The sequence below is a fragment of the Neovison vison genome, chromosome X, assembly GCF_020171115.1.
Source record: "Neovison vison isolate M4711 chromosome X, ASM_NN_V1, whole genome shotgun sequence".
Classification (NCBI taxonomy): domain Eukaryota; kingdom Metazoa; phylum Chordata; class Mammalia; order Carnivora; family Mustelidae; genus Neogale; species Neogale vison.
Window position 1 is genome coordinate 120,056,477 of NC_058105.1, and position 15,665 is coordinate 120,072,141.

General features: G+C 43.5%; 1 protein-coding gene across 1 annotated transcript in view; it reads right to left on the reverse strand.

Annotated features, from left to right (window-relative positions):
- BMX (BMX non-receptor tyrosine kinase) overlaps positions 1-15,665 on the reverse strand; it is a 47,179-nt gene that overhangs the window by 13,748 nt on the left and 17,766 nt on the right. The window contains exons 8-15 of the mRNA XM_044234763.1: positions 14,481-14,552; positions 13,828-13,881; positions 10,874-10,928; positions 9,658-9,737; positions 6,737-6,864; positions 4,412-4,486; positions 3,469-3,640; positions 61-277 (exon numbers count right to left, since the gene is read on the reverse strand). Of these exons, the coding sequence (XP_044090698.1) occupies positions 61-277; positions 3,469-3,640; positions 4,412-4,486; positions 6,737-6,864; positions 9,658-9,737; positions 10,874-10,928; positions 13,828-13,881; positions 14,481-14,552 (853 nt within the window). The remainder of the gene's footprint in view (positions 1-60; positions 278-3,468; positions 3,641-4,411; positions 4,487-6,736; positions 6,865-9,657; positions 9,738-10,873; positions 10,929-13,827; positions 13,882-14,480; positions 14,553-15,665) is intronic.

Here is a 15,665-nt window from a genome sequence, read left to right on the forward strand (position 1 = left end):
ACTGGAGGGGGGGTACCGTGGACCCCTTGCTTGCTTTGAAGGGCCAGTGGCTTTGCTTACCAAGTCCCTGTGTATGAACTGGTGGCTTTCCAAGAAGGCCATGCCTTCACACACATCGTAGCACATCTCTAAGAGCTGGGAGGTTTCAAGTCCTTTGCCATGACTCTTCAGGTAATTAAGCAAGCAGCCGTTGGTGATATATTCAGTCACTATGTATATAGGGTATTTCTTTGAACACACTCCGTAGAATTTCACCAGCTTGGGATGGCTGAGTTTCCTGGAAACCACAGATTTTCAAAGATTAGTACTCAATTTGCATACTCCATTTTCCAGATGTCCTGAACAAGAATCACGCTCGATTTGTGCTGGTTTTAATTCCATCCCCCTTCTACTTAAACAGGGAAAGAACGGGGAAAATTGTGAATTTTATTCTGGGAACATCAGCCTTTGAAGGCAAAAGGAAAAAAAAAAAGCTGCCTCCTAGTAAACACTGACAACCCCAACAGCAGCTGGGCAGTTGTGGGTGCTGGGTTTGCCTGTCCTACAGAGAAACAGAAGAGCGAAGGGTCTATTGCCTCAGAAATGCCGTTGAGTGCCCCCCTGGCATCTAGAGAATTCGGTGGCTAATTTTTGAGGAAGCTACACACTAAGGACAATCACTTCCATTTTAAAGCATCTCTTTAAACTTGCTCAGTTTTGAAGTCCAAACACTTCCTTCTCAAAAAACAATTGTATCGGAATATGAAAGGTGCAGGAAAAATGAAAATCGTTGACGTGGTAGGAAAGTGAGATCAGTTGTGATTTTCTTTCTTTTTTTAAAAAAATTCATTTGACATTATTGCTACATTATCTTTTCTTTTTAAAGATGTATTTATTTTAGGGAGATCAAGTAGGGGGAGGAGCAGAGTGAGAAGGAGAGAGAGAATCTCAAGCAGATTTTCCTGCGAAGAACACTGCACAGGACCCTTTCCCATGATCCTGAGATCACTGACCAAGCTGAAATCATGAGTCCAACACTTGACCAACTGAGCCACCCAGGCACCCCATATTATCTTTCAATAATAAATTTAAAAGGTGGTAACCACTTGACATAGTGCTTTCAGGTAGGTCACGGCAGACGGATGCTCTGTTATTACGGTGTTCGTCCGCTTGTCCATGTAATTGTTCAGTTTACAGGCTGATTCTTTAATGTTCAGATGTGTAAAGGAAATCTCAAGCTAATGTGTCGATTTCAGAACTTTTTAACGAGCATTTACTAAAATCGTTATTTTCTATAGTTATAGTTAAATAGTTATAACTATTTATTTATTTATCTATTTTTAAAGATTTTATTTATTTATTTGACAGAGATCACAAGTAGGTACAGAGGCAGGCAGAGAGAGAGGAGGAAGCAGGCTCCCCGCTGAGCAGAGAGCCCTATGCGGGACCCGATCCCAGGACCCTGAGACCATGACCTGAGCCGAAGGCAGAGGCTTTAACCCACTGAGCCACCCAGACGCCCCAATAGTTTTAACTATTTAAATCATGATTTTCCTTCCTTCTTACTTTAACGACATGCCTTATCAAGTTGCTCAAAGCTATGAGCTCTATTAGGCCTCTTTTAGCTCTTTTAGAGAATGGCCTAGAACTCAGCATTCCTCCCTGTAGAGGGAAGGCTAGTGTTGGGACAAGGTCCCTCACCCAAAAAAGCTGTTCCTTGAGTAAATTCAGTCACTGCCCAGGGGCCATGTGGTGGGAACACCATGGCAACTGCTACTGCCCACAGAATAGGCCTCAATATGACCATCACAGCTGAGCTACAACGTTCTCCCCATAGGGAGTCATTTGATTTCCTTCTTTAAGACTAGGTGATTTGTTAATGACCTTTTATGATTCTGTGTGATTACCAGTCCTCTAATAGCAAAAAAAAAATGTTTTGAAGTTACACCATGACACGGGTTATACAGTGAGCCTAAGGGAGTTTCCACTAGCTTTCGGTCCTACAGAAGGAGAACATCGCTGGTCTCCTTCCTAGTTTTATGACAGCGTAGTTGCCAAAGGCAGAACAGGCTACATAATTTGCAGGGACTGATATGAAATGAAAATGCAGGGATCCTTATTTAAGAAGTGGGAAAAATTTCAAAATGGCGGGGCACCTGGGTAGCTCAGTCAGTTGAGCATCTGATTCCTGATTTCAGCTCAGGTCCTGAACTCAAGGTTGTGAGATCGAGCCCTGTATCAGGCTCCACATTCAACAGGGAGTCTGCTGGACAGTCTCTCTTCCTCACCCTCTGTCCCTCCCCTGCCCCATTCTCTCTCTCTCTCAAGGTAAATAAATAAATCTTTAAAAAAAGAATTTCAAGATGGTGACAGGAGAAAAGTAAAGTTCAGAGCCCTCCCAAGGGTGGGGGCCCTCAACACAGTGCGGGTTGCAAGCCCACGGAGCCCAACTTGTGTTCACATAGTACCTCTGCTTCCAGATAATTCCACCATTGTGGTCAAAGTGATTGTTCTGACTCTCTTGGTAGCTTTGGTCTTCACAAAAGGATGACTAAGGAAATGGGCTGGAAGTTCTGCCTGGGTTTGCGTCTCTGCTCTACCACTTTTACTAACTTCCTGATCTTGGACCCCTTACTGAACATTTCTGTGCTTCAGTTTCCTATAAAACACAGATAGCAATGGTACATCCCTCCCAGGCTTCTTGGGAGGACTGAATGCATTAATGTTTACAAAGTAGTCAGAGAAATGCTGGAAAATACCATGTAAGTGCTTAACATTTTTTTTTTAAAAGTGCCCTTATTCAGCAGCAGGCTAGGATTTGTGATTTCAGCAGTCTTTGATCAGAATCCTTCCAGGAACTGTTTCCCATACAATCCTTAGTTAGTTCCCTAAAGGCAGGGTGACCAGCTATCCCAATTGACCTGGCCCTGCGGGGGCCCCTAGATTACAGTAATTTTGCTGCTTAATCAGAAAAGTCATAGGCACACCTGGGTGGCTGGTCACATTTCAAAGTCTTATTCACCATGAGGAGGCAGGAAGAGAGAGAGAGAGAGAGAGAGTGAGCGCACGGGGCCAGCTCAGAGAGGACACTTACTTGCATCGCAAACTGTGCTGGGAGCTGAGGCACGTTAGGAAGGGTATGTTTATTTATCAGATGATGAAAGAAGCAGGCTGATAAAGGGATTCTGTCAGACTGTATTGAAGGCACCAGTATTGCCTTAGTTGGTGGAGGGTGGGGGGTGACATGGGCCAGAGGCTGGTTTCTCTAAAGAGTCTTGAGAATTCTAAACTTGGATGGTCTCTCTGGTTGTTACGGGGGTATACTTGTCAAAGTAGGGGCATATTTAACAGCTTGATTTATAACTTCTAAGTATACCTGTGATATGCAGACGCTTGCTCTAGGCCTTGCAAATGTTAGGGAAAGACCCGTTAGCATGAACTTCTCCCCCATGGTGAGGACCAAAGGGCCATTCCTCAGAAGAAACTTACATCATGGTCTGGGCCTCCTGGAAGAATTCATCTTCTGACATGGAGCCCTCCTTGATCATCTTAATGGCAACTTCATACTGCCCCTTCCACTTGCCCAGATGGACCACTCCAAACTGCCCGCTTCCCAGCTCCTTCAGGAGGGTTAGCTCTTCTCTTTTCAGTTCCCATATTCCTAACAAGGCAAGACAGACACTCTTTAAAATGAGAATAGAAGGCTTTGGCGCTGGCAGCTTCCCAAGAGTTTTGTTCTCCAATGAGTTCCATATTGACAACATGAAGAACAGCGAGACTTTTCATTTTAAGCTGATCACTTAAATGTATCTTACGGACAGTACTGTTCTGGAGGCAGCCATAGTTCTTGACAAAAGGCCTAGAACACTCTGCCACCCAGAGGTGTCTTGGAAATGCCTGGTGTCAAGATGTGTGCAATGCTCTTAGCTTGGTAAAAAAAAATCACTAGTGTTTTCTTATAAAGCAGACTAAACTGTTATCTGGGTGGGTGTCTTGTTCCTAAATACACACTGTTGAAAACAGGCTCCCTGAACAGGCACAGAAGCCCGGAAGAAGAAAGGACAGGCAATGGCTTACCAGAGGCTACCAACCGGGTCTAAAAAAGAGGACAAATTGGGTAGTCTTTTTGGTAAGGCTGAGGAGATGACAGAGTTAGGTCAGGAGGACAGAAAAGTTTGGTTTTTTTGTTTGTTTGTTTTTTTAAAGAAAAGGGACAAACATTATTGCTGAAGCCCTTAAGGCACACTCTGAATAGGGACCTCCTTCTGGTCTTCCTTCTTTTTATAAATAAATAATATAGTAATAATAATAATATAAAAACATATTTAAAAAGTAAATATATATATTCTTTTTTGAAGTAAACATAGATATATAAATTTTTAACCAGAAATGGTGGGAAATGGAGTTTAAGAGCCCAAGTGTGCATCCATACCACTTCCCAAGGACACGGAGGTGGGAACCTTGTTGGCCTTGGTCGACACAGGGTGGCGGAGTCGTGTGATCATGCCTGCAATAGAATCAGCACCATATCATCACATCATGTCACATCACATGACATCACACCGGGTCACACCCTTGCGCTCTCCAGTGTAGCCAGAAAAACACCAGGTTCAGGATGTCATGACGGAGAGAGGAGATCCATTCTGACCCCATTCACCCTGTAGCTGTATTGACTTGCTTGGCTTGACTAATGAGCTCAATGTAAAGCAAAAATGGAAAGAGAACAAATTTATGTGACTTTTAAGAATCCGATCAAATTAGTTGCTCAACGGAATCTTTCATTTAAAAAAGTGTCCCATTTTTGTTCTTTTTATAGCCCTATATCTAAATACATATATACACGGCACATACATCTGGTTAAAAGAAAAACCCAAACTGTATAGAAGAGCACAAAATAAAAAGCCAACCATTCAATTTTTAAAAATGGAACCTATTACTAAGTTGCATGAAGCGGTCATTTTCGTTGTTTACATCAAGTTACGATAAAGCTTGGTTAAAATTATCACAGTATGTATAGTGGTTGGAAAGAATTCATTTAAAAAATGCTTCTTGCCTAAACGTGTGATATTTTCTAAGTCCCGGAAACTATCAAATGGGTCCTTTTTCTCTCCTTCCTTTTTCTATATATCGCTTTACTTTTTATATCCCATGTTTCAAATCTCAAACTTTTAATCAGAAAAAAAAACTAGCTCACTTCTCCAAAATACATGCATACAATGGCTACTGTATTAATACATAATGTGAATCATAAAATACACTCATAATAGAAAAGGAGATTTTGAGAAAAATCTAAAGAAAGATTTTAATGTTTTCTTCCTAAACCCTGTGGAATTTCTTGGGCATTCTCTGGAATGGAATCATTCTACTCAGAAATTTGTGTCTATACAATACTTTTTGAGGGCACTTTTGAGGTGCTAGAGTTTAAAATATACAATTGAGAAAATTGGAACAAAGGAAAAACAGGAGTGAGGACCAAAATCAAAGCTAGGGAGTAAGGCTAGCTCCCCTATGTGCATGTATGTAATCAGGTCAGGCAGACTCGAACAAATTTGATGCTGCGCCCACAGCTTATGTTTCCTTGCTGTTGTAAATCCATCCACTCATCGTTCACAAGCGACACTTGTCTAGAAGAGGCATTAGAGGAGATTTCCTTTTTTTAATTTCTCATTTCTTTTTTCTAAGCTTATTGAGATGTTACAGACATACGTAACTTTAGAGGTATGCAGCGTGATGATTTGACACGTCTGTAACGTGAAATGATCACCACACCAGGGAGTTCCCGCCTCCAATAGAAGGGATTTCTATATACATTTTCACCAGTCGATTAGGCAAAATCTAAAAAGAGTAATAGTACCCAGTGTTGGTGAGGATGAAGGAGATTGCCATTGGCAGGAGGGCACATCTCTAAAAAGCATTTGAAAATGTCTCCACTTTAAATCTTCTTAACTGCTCTCTGCCTACTTGTGATCTCAGTCTGTCAAATATATATATAAAAAAATCTTAAATCTTCTTAACTGTTATCTTAGAAATTCCACCTCTAGGGAATTTGGCTACAGAGACACCCATACAGAGCCACAGGCACAGACCTGTGCACTGAAACATCAGTTATAACGTGTAAATACTGTATGCGATCCAATCACTATCAATACAGGGTTAGGTGAATAGATTACGGAGCAATCTACAATAGAATTCTATGTAGCTCTTAAATAGACCATAAGCTATATGTATTTGCCTGGAAAGACCACTGAGACATGTTGAATATAGACAGCAAGCTGAAAAGTAGTATGTGTGGAATGATCTCATCTCCATAAAAATATAATGTGCATACATACGCATATATAAATCATTAATACATATAATAAATAAATGTTAGCATCAGCATAGCAAAAAATTCCATCAGAACAGACAACAACTTGTCCGTGGAGGTCCTCTCTCCCATGGTAAACATTTCTATAATGTGTGAATTTTGTGATCAACTTATTTCTAGGGCCAGGAAAAGACAACAAATATTTTTATAAAGAGAATCTCTACTTCTAAGTCGCTCAGCTTACGCTACTTCATTTTTCTGGCAGCTTAGAGCCAGAAATGTTCCAGGAAACGTAGGCTAAAAATCATAGCAGGTATCTAGCTTGAAAACATATTTATTCTTATTTTCATGGTTCCCAATAATATTAAGAATATTGGGAGGACTGGCTGTATCCCAGAAAATTGATATTTATTAACAAGGACCCATGAAAGAAAAACTGAAATAGATTACCTGCTGAATTGTGTTGATGGTAGTGGATAAGCTGAGGAATAGAATCAAAACAGTAGTTTTCTGCCAGGTACAATTTGTTCTCAGCATTTGTATGTACGTGGTAATGCTTGACAGTTCCTTTTTTATCACTAGTAAGGAAGAAAGAATGTTAGAGTGGTTTTTTTTTTAAGATTTTTTTATTTGGGGGGCACCTGGGTGGCTCAGTGAATTAAGCCGCTGCCTTCAGCTCAGGTCATGATCTCAGGATCCTGGGATCGAGGCCCCCATTGTGCTCTTTGCTCAGCGGGGAGCCTGCTTCTCTCTCTCTCTGCCTGACTCTCTGCCTACTTGTGATCTCTCTCTGTCAAATAAATAAATAAAATCTTAAAAAAAAGATTTTTTTATTTGGGAGAAACAGGGAGCAAGGGGAAGGGCAGAGGGAGAAGGAGAAAGTGAATTCTTAAGCAGACTTCCCACTGAGCGCAGAGCCCGACATGGGGCTCCATCCCAGGACCCTGAGATCACCACTGAGCCGAAATCAAGAGTCGGATGCTTAACCGACTGAGCCATCCAGGTGCCCCTAGAATGCTTTTAATTATCAACTGAAGCTTGATCCAACAATGGTTAGATGATAATTTAGAGGCATCTGCCAGATTTGGAGAGGGAAGTCAGAGAGGCATTCTCAGTCTTACTATCTGATATTTTTTCTATATATAGAAATTTCTATATGATATACTTCTATTATCTGTGATGATTGGTAATTGCGGAAGAGTGTACCCCTCTGAACTCAGTGTCACCTTTGTGTACATACAGAATGCATGTACAATAAAATTCCAACTTTCTGCATGGTTCCTCCCTTAGCCAGTCTAAAATAATGATGATTCTTCTGAACACCAGTTCTCTTTAAGGATAATAATGAAGATTAAAATGCCAGAGATAAAGGTGATTAGGCTGTGGGTGTTTCACCCAGAGCATGGGGGAGAGGCTCTTTGGGGAGTGGAGCATGCAAGATGACATGGGTGGGGGAGGTCCTTTAGTTCCTCACACAAACTTGGACCTTTTCCACATAAGACACGTTTCCCCTGTTGTGCTCATTTTGAAAGATAGTGGGGCATTGATGACGTCAATATGCCGTCTTCAGTTTTAGAGTATGGCCTAGCAGTCGGGAACTGGGCTTTCATCCATGTCTTCTGCTTGTTAGCTAACCTCATTTGGTTGTTAAAAAGATTGGATGTGATCTTGTACCTAGCAATTTGCACTATGTTTGGCGCATAAGAAACTGTTGATAAATCCATCACGGTCATGCCAGCCTAGTTAAAACTGCAGCTATAAACAGGGAAAGGGGCATCTTCTTATTGCAAATGGCTACTTTGTTCTTGGTTTCAGCATGAAATTCATTCAAGCCCATCGATGGCGTTTCATAAAAGAAGGCTTCTGTAGTCATGAATGTGGATTATTTTCACTTGACTCATTATCTCTTTGCTGTTTTTTCCTACCAGGCCATCTTCAAAAATAAACCTGGTGTCAAGGATCTTGACTGATACCAGGTTTGGCTGAAGCTGCTGGGCCAGAGGGTCACAGAGTCTTAACAGTCAATGAAACAAATCTCTGCCTCTGGTTCTTACGGCGTTGGCTTTGGCCAGCATCTAGGTGTGCAAACTGGTCCATGAGATGCACTGGGGATATAGCTTCCTGCACCGGAAAATTCTGGGTTGCTGCTTAGGGCACATCTTAGTCTCTCAAATTGGAGGTAGATTGTCCATAAAAAAATTCTTAAATAAAATAACCTTTCAATCACTCATTATGACCAAAAACCCTACAGGTGCTCACGGTAGGGTCATGCCATCCAACCAGTAAGAGAAATATTGGAACCTCAGAGATCTCCTCTGTAGAATGGTGCCCATGAAAACACCTTTCCTATTTGCTTCACGGGGTGATTAGAAGGAACAAAAGAGCTAACAGCCAATGGGAAAGTGGCTTGTAAAACTCTGGCAGAGGATCCTGATGTCGGTGACAGTGTCTTGCAGGTGGTGACTGGGGGTGTCATATGTGCAGGGGTGTTGGGGTGGAGAAGTAGCGCGCCTAGACTCGCTCCTTCACAATAATGACAATATCATAGTGATTGCTGTCCGTGTATTAAGCGCTTACGCTGTGCTGAGCACTGCTGTGTCCACCATGTGAATTAACTCACTTCATCCGTAGAGCATAATAGTTGTTATTTTTCCTTTTCAGATGGGGAAGCCAAGGGCACCTGGGTGGCTCAGTTGGTTAGGCGATTGCCTTCAGCTCGGGTCATGATCTCAGGGTCCTGGGATCGAGCCCCACATCAGTCTCCTTGCTCAGCCAGGAGCCTGCTTCTCCCTTTGCCCCCACCTCCCTACTCGTGAGCACTCTCTCTCTTTCTCAAAATTAATTAAATAAATAAAATCTTCAAATGGGGAAGCCGAGGCACAGAGGCTAAGAAACTTGCTCAGGGTCCTAAAGCCTTGAAATGGTGAAGTCAGGAGTTGGGCCCTGAGGTGCAGCTTCAAGCCAGAGCTCTTTGCCACGAAAAGGGGACAACACCCCGGAAAGAAGCTATCTGGGGAACCCAGATACACTGATCCAACTTTCTGCTAGCTCTACTTCTAATGGAGAGGCTGACGAAAAACCACACCCTGGGGTGGGTTTCTCGACTCAGCAGGTGGGTCTGGCCAACGGTGGGCAGACGCCATTGCGCGTTTCCTCTCTTTCTAGGCTTAGGGCCAAGTCGAAGGGGAACAGGCTAAGATTCCTTTAACAGGTGTTTAGTGAGGCGTGCTGTGCACTGGGCACTCCGCCGCTGCCTGGGATGGGTGGGCCATGTTTAAAGATGGTGTCTTATCCCCAGACGTGACTAAATGGCCAGCGTATTCAAAGAACATACACAAAAGATAAAAGAAAGACATCCATGTCATACTTACTCCACGGCCTTGCTAAATAAGGACACCGTGTACATTCCCGCCTGGCGGGAATTTCTAACCATAAATGCACCTTCTTTTCCCTGGAAAGGAAGGAAAGAGTGAAGGAATGGAAAACATTTTCATTATTCTGGTAGGTGGTAGGGAAATGGATCTTTTCAATCAACTTTAAATGTCAATGACAGCCCAGGTCACCCAACAGCTGGCGCAGAAGGGGACCCACAGTTCAGCTTTCCTCCTTTTCTCGCTCAGTTCCTTGAGACACCTACCCTGCACAATGGGACTCTCCCTCTCCACTTAGTTTTTAACCCTCTTCGATAATTTTGTCTGTATTTGTGCAAGCCTGATATTTTAATCTTTCAGAAAAAACACTTAAAAACCACCTATCCCTGCAGATAGAATACCTTGGAAGGTATTAGAAAACCAAAGATGTATTTGTCAAAGTTCCATGCTCAACTTGTCTTTTTTAATGACTTGCGCTAACTCCAAGCAGACCCAGACTAGGAAGAGCAGACAGTAAGCTAGGAATGCGACAATGTGACAAGACACCGCGTTCGGTGATAACGTCATCAGTTCCCACTAGTACCCCCTCAAAGAAACCCCTGGTGTGTTTTACTAGGTTGAACTATAACACAGCATCAGTTTTGCAGGTGGAAAGAGTTTGCTTCTGTTATTTCCGGGCCAATCTTGTGACAGAATCAGGTAGAGGTTAACTGGACTCCAGTTCGGGTGCTCCCGAGCAGGGACAGAGATGACCTAGGCTGTCAATCAGGTCTCCGTATTCTTGCCCTGGGCAGTCCCCTCCCACACTGAGTCCGGGCTGGGCCACCAGACTTGCTTTGGCTAATAGGGCATTCACAGGCGTGACAAAAGCCGAAATTGCATCCGTGCTTGCAGTGAACCCCAGGGCTTGTCCGTGTCTACCCCGCCTTGGGATCGCCAGGCTTTGAGGAAGCCCGTGTCAACCACACAGAGCAGAACCGTGGCACCCCGTGCCCAGAATGGTGAGAACTCCTGAATCTTGTTTCAAACCACTCAATCTAGAAGTGGCTTATTACCCAGCACGAGCTGATGAGAAACAGAGGAGGTAGCCACAGGCGAAGGGCCCGGTAAGCCCCAGGACTATGAGCCCTTAACTGTAAACCCTCCGATTTCTACAAGAAGCAAGGGCACTACCCTATGGGCCCCAGAGAGAGCCTTTAAAGACTGGACGACTTACCTTTTGTCTCAGTAACTGCTCTGACTGGGCCCTGGAGATGTTACCCGCAAACCAGCTACAATGGGAAAGAATCACGAATTTGCGAGTTAATCATTTGTAACCGGATCCCTCATCACTCTGCTTTCCACTCCGTGCAATGAGGCATTGGCTTTGATCAGGGATTGCCCAACCTGACTGATCCCCCCCCACCCGGGGGGGGAGTTTCAGAACTACGGGTTCCCGTGTCTCCACCATGCAAGTACGCGTCTGGGCTGGTGGCCGGGTGTCAGTTTCACACGGGCTGTCACTGAAGAGCCTCTGGGCTCCTTCAGGCCAGTCTCTGCGTCCTATGTGTCCCTGATTCGAACGAGAGCCGGAGATGAGACCAAGGAAAGAATATTCCAGTGGGAAAGTGGGGTTGCCACAATGACAAGATGAAAGTTCATATCTTTCAGCCCTGTATTTTCCTTTTAACGATCTGATAGAAGCACCTTTTATAGCACCTACTTTCAAAGCAAATGCTTTTCTAACAAATATTTTTTTAATTTGTGGGATAGCAATCTAATTGTCCGTGGCCTCTATGGTTATATTAAGCCAGTAACACAGCGACCTGAGAGATAGATCGTGTGGAACAGCCAGACATGACCTTGAAATATTACCTTCTTCACTAAATGAGCCAAGAGCATCATATCTTACTATGTAGAGCTCAGCAGGCCCCAGACTTGTTTCTCATGTGAGATCAGCTATGTGCGCTGTCTTCTGGCTTTGGCCAGAATGTCACACTAGGGAAACGAGCAGGGTGTGAGGTGGGGTGGAGCAGGGGTTCGGGGCCTCACAAGGACCCTCTGGCTAGAGGACAACACTTGAGGAGGAAAGAAGAACCGGAGGGTGAGGATGTATTAGGTGGGGCGGGGCAGGGGCGGGGCAGGGGTTTGTCAGCTGGTGCGGAGGCCCATGGAATGGAAGGGCCACCAGCCAGCTGGGAGGTTTGGTCCTAGACATAACTTCCTAATAAGTAGCTGTACGCTCTGGACAAGCCACTTGGCCTTTTCTGACCTTGGAACTGCCCATTTGCAAAATGAGGATGAGGGTTGAATTTTATCAGTTTAAAAGTCTCTTCTAACTCTACCCTTATAGATATGCTATAATTAATACTTGAGGTAGGAACTGATCATTTTCTTTGGAGTCAGTATTTTAAGCTAATCACAGCTAATCAAAAGACTCCTCAGGGAATATGATCCAGGAAACATGTCTATGGGAGATAGAAGAAAGAGGTGATCGAATATAAGGACAGAGGTCTGGAGAAGCAAAGTGGAATTGTGAATAAGCCTTGCCCCCCCCACCCCCGCCATACACACACACTCTGCTTGTGTCATAACTTTGCTGAGGCCTGGCTCTGTTTTGAAAAAGATTTCACTGCCAGAGCAGCAGAAGCTTAAGCCTGGTCCTAAGGTATGATTTTCCATCTAAACTTCGGTGCGTCAGCCTGCAATAGAACATAGTAGAATTCCTCCTGAAGTTCTGCCCACCAACCAAATACTTCAGTACCACTGACAGAGGAAGAAGGTGGGGGCACTGAGCACAGTGTGAGAGGGTGAGCCCTGGACCCTGCAGCCCTGTCCTCCTGATGGTCCTCCGGCAGCTCTTGGACTTGGAAGAGGGCAGGTCTCTCCGAGTGTTTCCCCAGGGCACAAGTCTCATGCCCCTCTTGAATTTAGAAATGATGAAGGTAGAGACTGTCCATATGGTCAGATCTGGGCTTTCCAAATCAAAGAGAGACTTCCAATTTATCGAAATGCTAAAGACTGGCATCCACAATTAGGGGCTTACGCCGCTGGGTTTAAATCTTTCTCATCTGTCAAAGTACTGTTATCTTTGGATAATTTGGGTGCAGGTATTTCTCAGTCATTTATGTCTTCGTTTGAATTATTCCATCAGAGGTTTTCCTGAGGGTATATGTTGGGGAGGAAGGTAGGGATCAGTGGGAGCTAGAAGGTGGTGAGAAGGCCATGGTGTGTGGTGGGGAGGGGCCTACAGCAGGTGTTCCCTAACGTGGCACGAAAGCCAAGGGCTACGCTGGGTTAGAGGTAAGACGAAGAGTCGAAACAGTGACATGTGCTTTATAAAACCTCTCACTGTACCTAGAGCCAATATCTCAGTGAGCACAGTCATAGAAAAACAGAACTGCAAAGATGTGTAATCCCGATGGTCAAGTGAGTTGGCTACCGTTTGATAGCAGGCATCCGGGAGACGCAGTCTGCCCTGCCACTCCGACGTCTCCTTAATGCCAACTTTAAATAAAGTCCCAGAGACTTATTTGTCCCTATTTGTAGAAGGACACAGTCTTAGATTTTGGAAAGGACCTTAAGCGCCCCTTAGGCCAACCTGTCTCAGTATCTTCACCAGTCCAGATCATGCCTGATGTCCAAGTATAATATTTAATAGTGTGCTCTTTTTCTCTTTCTAAAATGTCCTAATCTGGATGTTAAATGATAAGGTCACCCTGGGAATGGGACTCTCTCAACATAAATGCAGTCACGTCCAAGTCTCAGTTGCGCTCCCTTGTTACCGTATCATAAACAACTTCAGAGACGGGACTAATAAGTGCTAATAAGAGCCTTCAAACATCACCCTGGCCAGAGACCTCCAAGGCAGAAAAACTCGGCAGAAATGTCCTATACTGCATCAATGAAAACAAAGTCAAGTGAAGGGGACACCAGGTATATGATAAATCCAGCGAATATGTACAGGCAATTTAGAGAATCCAGACTGAGGAAAATCATTTCCCTTAATAACAGCCCCGCTCATTCTCACCCATCATCTGGATAAGTGGCCCAGAACCTCACATGAGTTTACCCAAGTAAATATTGGCCTCCTGAGCAAGTTTGAGGCATATGTTCTCATTACTTTGGAGAAGAATGGAATAGAAACATCTATGTTAGGTTTAGAGGAGCACAGAGAACTTTCAAACTCACTCATAGTCATCCAGGTTTTCCTCTCCTTCAGATGAACTTGACTCGAGGAACCCCCTTAAGAAGAGAGGGAAGGACATGAATGCCCAAAACCAAAACAAAACACAACAAAAAAATCCCCCTGCCATCTAGGAGTGCAACATCGAATCCCACCCAGCTTTCACCCCGACAAATAAAATTCCCTCTTTGCACTTGGGAAGGTATCTGCCAAGTGAAGAGAGAACCACTCAAAAGTTGAGTTCATGCCCAGTTTATGAGGAAATGGCTCTTTGCTCCAGGAGGCCGCCAGGAACATGGATTTACCTGACTCTTTTGGAAGAGTGGGCTCATGAAATAGACAAATGCCTTCAGAAGCAGCTGGAGTAGGAGGTTTAAAAAGTTGGGGTTTTGTATAGAACAATTCTTAGAGGAGAGTTACTTGGCTTTGGGTAGTTTTCCTCCTGCTAGCGTGGCAGAAGAAGAAGGTGAGAACTGTAACCCACGGATCATCGAGTCTGACTGACTGAAGGGTTCAGGGAGGCAAACTACAGGAATTTTTTGGTTCGTCTTTACCTTAAACGTGAAGTCTGGTTGCAAAAATGATTGCAAATGTGGTTAGTTTTCCTGCAAATGGAAGCAAATCCTACACGTAAAGGAATGATCTGCCTTTGACTTACCATGACATCTTGGAGGTGCTGTGATTTGCAACCATCCTTTCCCTTTCGTGGCCAGATGCAAAATCTTCATTGCTGCGACAAAAGATACATGTTGTAAATTCACGTTTATTTATAAATGTCAAAAAAGAAAAATAGTTTTGTTAGATATCTTTGAGCTTCCTTAAACATTGGGACTGTCACCTTTCACTTGGGTTGGGAATTTAAGCCAATGAGTCCTTTTCACATTTTCGTCCCTGCAGGGACCCCAATAACCAGAGGTAGCTGGACAGTGCTTCCTAAGCAAAAGAGAGCCGTGACTAGAAAAGATCATCTGGACGGGGTTTGCCTTGATTTTCTTGTCACTATGCAGGCATTCGGTCTCTCAGATATTTTAACATGTTATTTTCCTCTTGGCTGTTACAATTGCAATGAAAAGTCTGAAAATGCTGTTTTGCTTGGAAGGTAGGACCTATTTCCTGCTCACTTTCCTATCTCAGGCTGTTTCTCAAAACCACCCTTTGTAGCAACAAGCTTCCTTAACAAGGAAATGCTTCTCTAGTTCCATTTCCTCAACGCTGAGAAAGAGCCATCTCTGCCTTCCGAAGAGCCTTGCTCACTAGCATAGTTTTTGTTTTTGTTTTGTTTTTTACTTCATCCCTTCATAAGAAAACTCTTATTTTCAAAGGTGAAGCAATTTTCGCTTTTATGTTGTTTTAAAGAACACACAGAGAATGTCCATCCATGGTGCATCTCTGAGGTTTATCCATATGATGGAACACTATACAGACACTCAGAATAATCGAGGAGCTTACACGACAGTGTGAGTGTCCCTAACACCTCTCAACTCAATTTTTAACATACTTAAAAATGACTAAGAGGGCAAAACACAGGTTATGTGTAACCACCATCCAATATTTTTCACATTAAAACTTAAATGTCACTTCATGTATTTAAATGGGGAAAAAATGCCCAAGATGTGAATTGAAGAGAGAGAGTGGCACAAAAGAATCTGATTTTTTAATTCTCTGCACACGGTAACATGTGCATAGAAAATAACCTAGGAGAAGGTAGCCTGGATATTCTGCAATATTTGAATATTTTAATGGAAAAAATTAAAAAGCAGCTCAAGTGAGGGCAGTTGATAGAAAGTATTATCTACTTATGCGAGCTGAGACTCATGACGGCATTTATAAAATTCAATCCACA